This window comes from Ranitomeya imitator, chromosome 7 (assembly GCF_032444005.1).
Source record: "Ranitomeya imitator isolate aRanImi1 chromosome 7, aRanImi1.pri, whole genome shotgun sequence".
Classification (NCBI taxonomy): Eukaryota; Metazoa; Chordata; class Amphibia; order Anura; family Dendrobatidae; genus Ranitomeya; species Ranitomeya imitator.
In genome coordinates this window covers 175,505,570-175,512,596 of record NC_091288.1, presented here as the reverse complement: position 1 = coordinate 175,512,596, position 7,027 = coordinate 175,505,570, and the positions used below count along the sequence as shown (strand labels likewise).

General features: G+C 38.9%; 1 protein-coding gene across 1 annotated transcript in view; it reads right to left on the bottom strand.

Moving 5' to 3' along the window:
- Nucleotides 1-291: 291 nt before the first annotated feature.
- CPPED1 (calcineurin like phosphoesterase domain containing 1) overlaps nucleotides 292-7,027 on the bottom strand; it is a 112,300-nt gene continuing 105,564 nt past the window's right edge. The window contains exon 4 of the mRNA XM_069734081.1: nucleotides 292-4,740. Coding sequence (XP_069590182.1) covers nucleotides 4,511-4,740 — 230 coding nt within the window. The 3' untranslated portion in view covers nucleotides 292-4,510. The remainder of the gene's footprint in view (nucleotides 4,741-7,027) is intronic.

Below are 7,027 nucleotides of genomic sequence, written 5' to 3'. Positions count from 1 at the left end.
GAGAATTATACTGCATGGTCATTTTCACCACAAAATGCATACTGTAAATCAGTTCCCAAAAAGCAATGTCAGAATTGCATTTTTCTCACAATTTCAGTTTCTCTCTTGGAATTTTTGCCCCTGTTTTCCAGTACACTATGTAGTAAAAAAAAAAAAGGTGTCATTCAAAAGTACAACTTATCCCACAAAAAAACAAGCCCTCATATGTCTATGTGGACAGAAAACAAAAATATGGGTTTAACAAAAGAATATGGAATAACAAAAGAAATAAAGAGAAACACGACTCAAAAATATAATTAAATTCTTTATTTTGTAGATTGTAATTCATTGAAATTATTTTTTGAATAATGTGATAAAGGAAGAATACAGCAGACACAAGTGGGATAATGTAGGTAGTAACAGCAGACAGATGCTCACTCCAGGAATCATGAAAAGCGTGGACAGGAGGCATAAAAAGTTATTTAGTTCTATTGTAAGCAGACATTTGACTTACAAAAAGTCTAAAAAAAAAAAAAAAAATATCGGCACAAAACTCCAGTTCTGCATTTGTTTCTACAAAAACGGAGCGCTCACCTTCAATCTCTGTGATGGTGACTTATATGGAGGGGGTTGGCTATCAGCCTCAGTTCGTTAGCAAAGTCAGCGCCGTACTTTATTTCTGTATTAGGCTACGTTCAGATTAGCGTTGCGCGCCGCTGCGTCGGCGACACAACGCACGACGCACGAAAAAACGCGTGCAAACGCACGCAAAAACGCTGCATTTGCGACGCGTGCGTCGTTTTTTGACGAAAATCGGACGCAAGAAAAATGCAACTTGTTGCGTTTTCTTGCGTCCGACACTAGCGTCAAAAACGACGCACGTGTCGGAAAACGCAACAAGAAAAACGCATGCGTCCCCCATGTTAAACATAGGGGCGCATGACGCGTGCGTCGCCGCTGCGTCTCCCGACGCAGCGTCGGGAAACGCTAATCTGAACGTAGCCTTAGCTGTGATGAAGAAGGGGGCTGGTTTAGCTAAGAACCTGAGACAATCAAACAGTCAGTCCCATTTAGCACATACTGACAACCAGTGAAAGAACTGACTATAATGAAAAAAAGAGGAGTTGCTGGGACTACAAACAGGGGTCAGAAATAAGTACACCTGTGCCAATTTCATAACTGCAAATTGGTTCTTCACTGAGGAAGACGACTTGAACTCTACTGCCACCTACTGGAAGTAGCCATCCTAAAAGTTGATACTGACCCTTTAATGAGCCGTGCCATGACTTTTGGATTTTATCCTAAGTCATGTGACAAGGCTCGTTAAACGGTCAGTGTTGACTTTTAGGATGGCTACTTTTACAGTTCTAGTCTAGTATTGTGTGGCCTATAAGTCTCCTTACACTGGCATGTCACTCTCCATAATAGGAATTGCTACCCCTTTTATATCCGAATTTCATAACTAAAGTAAATTTTTTGTATTTTTATGTCCCCGGAGAAACTCTTTAAAGGGGTGTTAAACAAAAAAATAAAAACTTAGATTAATCAGTGATGATTCTATGATGTGCATGAAATGAGGGCGTCATCTGCCTGTACCAGGTTGAGCCCAGTTTATGACTGGTATCACAGCCTTTATATGTAATTTCTTACATGATGATATCTTGTATAAAAGACATAATCAATTCTTTTTTAGCAAGAATGAGTCATGGCCTTTCTCTACTCTACTGAATAACAGCATCTACCCCTTATGTATCACAGCTTGTATAGCATGTATTAAACTGAATCTAGTCATACACAATGCACATACAGCAAAAACCAAGATCATTGCAAAAATAATGTGAAAATAATCATCTGTTATAATAGTCATCACACATAGAAGCGAGAAGAACTTTAGTAAATCAAAATGTCTGATACAAGAACTTGCATAACAATGGCAATAAAGTTTACTTTGAATTTACTAGTCATTTACCTTTTATACCCCCCTCACTGTTGTACCTAAAAGCTGCAGATTTGAAGGTGGACGATAACCTATATGGTTCCGATTACAGCTTCCATAGAGATTATCCCGAGTATATGACTCAGTTATCTCCATAGTCCCAACAGTTGGTTGGCCACCGATCAATTAACAGATGAAGACTTTTTTATTTATTAGACCTTTAAAGAAAGGCACCTTGGGGTGGGGCCATCTCCTTGAGGCCTTGGAGGTAACTTCCAGAGGTGGGGAAATGTAGTGTTACAGGTGAGATGAATGGTTTTTCTTCTAATACATAGGCAGGCTAGGTAAGTCCAGGTTCTGCTCATAGTTTCCCGTTCTAGGTTCTGGCTGGTTGGTCCTAAGTGGTGTACCCTTCTAAAACACCCATATACCATATAAGAAGGCATACGTATAGTGGTCACCGTTCTACAAATCTAGAGTATCTAACCACTAGTGATGAGTGAACGTGCTCAGATAAGGCGTTATCCAACCAAGCTCGGGTACTAACAGTGTCTTCAACGTGCTCGAATACTATGTTCGAGTCCCCGTGGCTGCATGGCTCTCCGGGATTTCCTAACCATGTATATAATAATTTGAATTATTATCAAGACCCACAGACTAATATGAGTAATGCAAAGTCAGAATTATTAGAGGCAGAGGCTAAGACATGCCATTACTTCTTACAGGATGAACCAACACGTCGCGGTTTAATGAGTCTGTGAAGTCATTACTACCCAGTACAACTCTAATTTAGAGTTTAACAAAATATGAAATCAATTTGCATTTTTAAAGCATAATTATGGCCATAATCATGTGCATTAGAGAATGGAAACTGTGACCTGTGCAAAACAAGATTTACTTAGCAAGTTAGAGGAATCTGCTACATCGGTAAAATTAACGTAGAGTCCAAGACAGATGACAACTAGGATTGAGCGAAATTATTCTTGTGTTTCAAAATCTATCGAAATAACTAACCAGCTACAGACTACATATACAAATGGAATAGGATAGAAAGGAACCTTGTATATCCTATATAAACCTTTGTATATGTCCTTAAACCTTTGTATATGTCCATTCTACCAATGACCCAAGTCTAACATCTTCCATAATCCGACCCTTGTTCCAGTCTTCAAATGTTGCCTTGCCCTGCACCAGTTATCTGGAATCCGTAACCTCAATCAGATTTATTTCCGACATCCACAATTCACGAATGTCACACAAAAAACCCCCAATAGTTTTAGGCGGACCTATCTTAATCACTAGTCTAACTTCTCAATTTACCCTTTTCGACATTCACAGTATTCCCCACTCAATAGCACATACTACCTGTGCTTACCCAGGTACCGGCTGATGAATAGTTTGTGCTGGATTATGTGTTACTACCTTTTTTCCCCAATATTTTTATGATGGCTGGGCTATTATTCACTTTTTGCGTAATCCCTCATAGATTGTAAGGCCCTCATTCCAATTGTTAGGACTATTACAGTAATATGTTATTCTGTAATGTCTGATTTTTCATATGCGTTGAGGGGGAGAAGCTAAAAAGAAATGTTAACGATTAACAGTCACTTTAATTTTTTTTTTTTCAGAAATCAATAGTACAACTTAAAATAAGAAACACTGTAATATATCCCATTAGGGAAATCTGCTTATTTCTCTTACTGGACTGATTATGTAATTCTCAAAATTCCCACATCATGGATAAAATCTGTCTTCAGTGACTAGAGATTTTCCTCTTACTAAGATAATACAGATTTTACCCATACCGAGATAGGGAGATGACATTTGGTGCTCATAAAAAGTCTATGGAAAATTGTAGGGGAACTTGCAGCTGGATGTCTAGGCCGGACTCTAGCTCCTCCCCTTTGTGCTTTTAAAATAATATGTAGAGTAAGGGGGAGGAGCTAGAGGCCGGCCTAGACATCCAGCTGCATGTTCCCCTACAATTTTCCATAGACCTTTTATGAGCACCAACTGCCATCTCCTGTCTGGAGAAATCAGTCTTCACTGAATACAGATTTTACCTAAGAAATGAGAGTGAAACATCAGTCCAAGAGGAGAAAGATTCATCAAATAAGATACATAACATTTTTTTTCTGTGTATTACTGATTTATGAAAAAAATTAAAATCACTGTTACTCATTAAGCATGTAGTAGAAATCTGTATGATAAGGACTGGTGGGGGAAGGAGGAGAGAGCAGAGCCACACACCGAAAAGAGGGTGGATCCTAAAACTACTGCCTTGGACACCAATTCATTATCCTGCCCATGGGCCTTCAGGATCTGTTAGGATCTATACACTAAATATATAGGGAATCCATCTCTACACTAACCGTCACCGAGCTTTGCCTGAAAAGCATAAAAAGCTAAACCGATAATTAATTTAACTTCACAGAAGCAGAATTTTTTAATATTTCAGAATGAAAATTTTCTAGTGTCATTTTCTAAAGCGTTAAAGTACCAGCAGATAAAATTGTAACAAGATCAAAGTGTAATCATCAAATCAATCAAATAAGCAGACATTTTGGAATACATGGAATATCGCCATTTCTCACTCTATTCCTTCCTCATTAAGTCCATGAGGTCTTCATCGAGACCTTGGTTTTTGAGTTGGTCTAGGCTATAATATCTATGCACAATCTGATCTTCAGTGACCACCACCACACGAAAGCCATGTTGGTCTTCGCCAAGCTGGCACCCGATGGCCGATGTCACTACCATGTCAATATCTTTGTACGTTCCTCCAGCATTCCTATGGTAGTGTCCCGAGAATATGGCTTTTACTCCTGCGGGAGGAAAAAAAACAAAAACACAAAATGTCAATTCTGCGTCAGATTCACCACGGCTCAGGAGAGAAGTGATGCTAGTTTGATAAAGCAGAAATGTCTACGAATTATTGTGTTACATTTTTCCAACAAGTATTTGTAACCACTAGTGATGAGTGAACGTGCTTGGATATGGTGTTATCTGAGCATGCTTGGGTGCTATTAGTGTCTTCGGTGTGCTCAAAAAATATATTTGAGTCCCCGCGGCTACATGTCTGGCAGCTGTTAGCCACAACACATGCAGGGATTGACAGACAATATCTGCATGTGTTGCGCCTGTCGAACAGCCGCAAGAGATGCAGCCGTGGGGACTCAAACATATTATGCGAGCATGCCGAGGACACTCTGTTAGCCCCTGAGCATGCTCAGATAACACCTTATCCGAACACGTTCACTCATCACTAGTAACCACCTTCTTATAATCTGTATTTCATGCACTAAGAGGATCAAACTCGTCTCCATAAATCACATATGTACTGCTGCGGAAACCTGGAGCTACATAAGACGCTAATACTACCTTTGAAGAACTGAAATGCTTTGATTTGTCATCGATAATGACATACAGGAGTCAAGCTGATTTTACTTGCTCATCAATAAGATTTCAGTAGTGAACAGTGCTGAAAGATACATAGCAATAGCAACTGGCTGCCTGGATTTGATATTTGATGAGATTGTAAATCAGCTTAGAAGACAGTTCAAAAAAAGAAAGATAAGGCTTATAGACCCTGTGGTCAGATTGAGCTCACTGAAACATTCACAGCCAACTCATTTTGCAGTCCGCATGTACTGTTATATGTACTGCTATGTAAGAATCTAAACAGATAAACGTTTTAATTGCAACCTTAATGCAAAATTTATTTTTAGCTGAAAAAAATTCATTCATTTAACCCCACAAACAAAGTTATTTTTTATCAACAGATCTTGGAATAATAAGAACTTCCACAATTGGATGTGTTTAAAAAAAAAACGTTCCTGTGCCGAGATAATCTTAGAAATGTGTCCCTGCTGTGTGCTGTGTAATGTCTGTGTCTGACCGTACAGGAACATGGTCAGATCACACCACAGCTCCTGGCAAATTACTAGAAGGAAAGGTCCATGGCTACTTTGACTTTGTCCTTCCCTTATCGAACATAATATAATCCCAATGGGCGTGGGTGGTAGATGGACCCACCTTGGCATACATGCGATATTTTAGAATTAAAAAAAGAAATGTCTAAATTCCCCAGTTGCTTTTTCTTATTGGTCCTCCCCTGATAAGCAGATTGGCCACTCGTATCGATCACTTCTACAATTAAGTATTTGCAAAATACCTAGCCGAGATATACATTTAAGGCTATGTTCACACGTTGCGTTTTTTTGCTGCGTTTTTTTAATGCAAATTTTAAGCTGCGTTTTACAGTACCAGCAAAAGCTATGGCATTTCAGAAATCTCATGCACGCACAAAATTTTTTTTTTCCAGACCGATTTGGAAAACTGTTGCATTTTTTTGCAAACTGCAGCGTGTCACTTCTTTGAGCGTTTTTTTCACCCATAGAAAGCAGTGAGTAAGTGCAAAAACGCAGAAAAAAAGTGCAGATATCAGGTTTTGCTGCCAAAACCTTAAGGAAGTTGCATAATCTTTCTTTTGGGGGGGGAGGGGGGGGGAGCATTAAACTTTATCAGCATGCACAAGAGACGATAAAAAGCACAGCAAAATCTGCTTTGTTGCAGCAAAAACACAAAAAATGCAGCAAAAATGCAACATGTGAACACAGCCTAACCATCTGCCAGCAGATCTATGTGTTAATAAGTTACTGCTATCCTATGGATTTACAGCTCTTAAAAATAGTTTGGGGAATTTTCCTCTTTACAACAAAGTAAACAATGTCATTCTTCTTGACGTTAATATAAGCCTTGTTGAAGTCTACGGTGAACAGACATTTTCACTTACAACCAGCAGTTTAGCACATAAACTACTACTCCATCATGGTGAACACTTGGGCTTTAATACACGGTGAAGGAATGAGCAATGAAAGTCGAAAGTTTGTTTAATTTCAAGGAAACGGCTACAGTCGCCTCGTCTGAGAAATCCGTGGTGTAATACAATGCGTAAAATATAGACTTGATCGGTTCAAAAAGCAATTCCTCCGTCAGTTGGATGTTATACACTACTTTTATTTGCTGATCAAGTTTTCTTTATTCTGTACAAGGCATGAATATCCACCTAGGGTACCAGTTTCATCTATAATTCAGTGCATTAAACTTCAA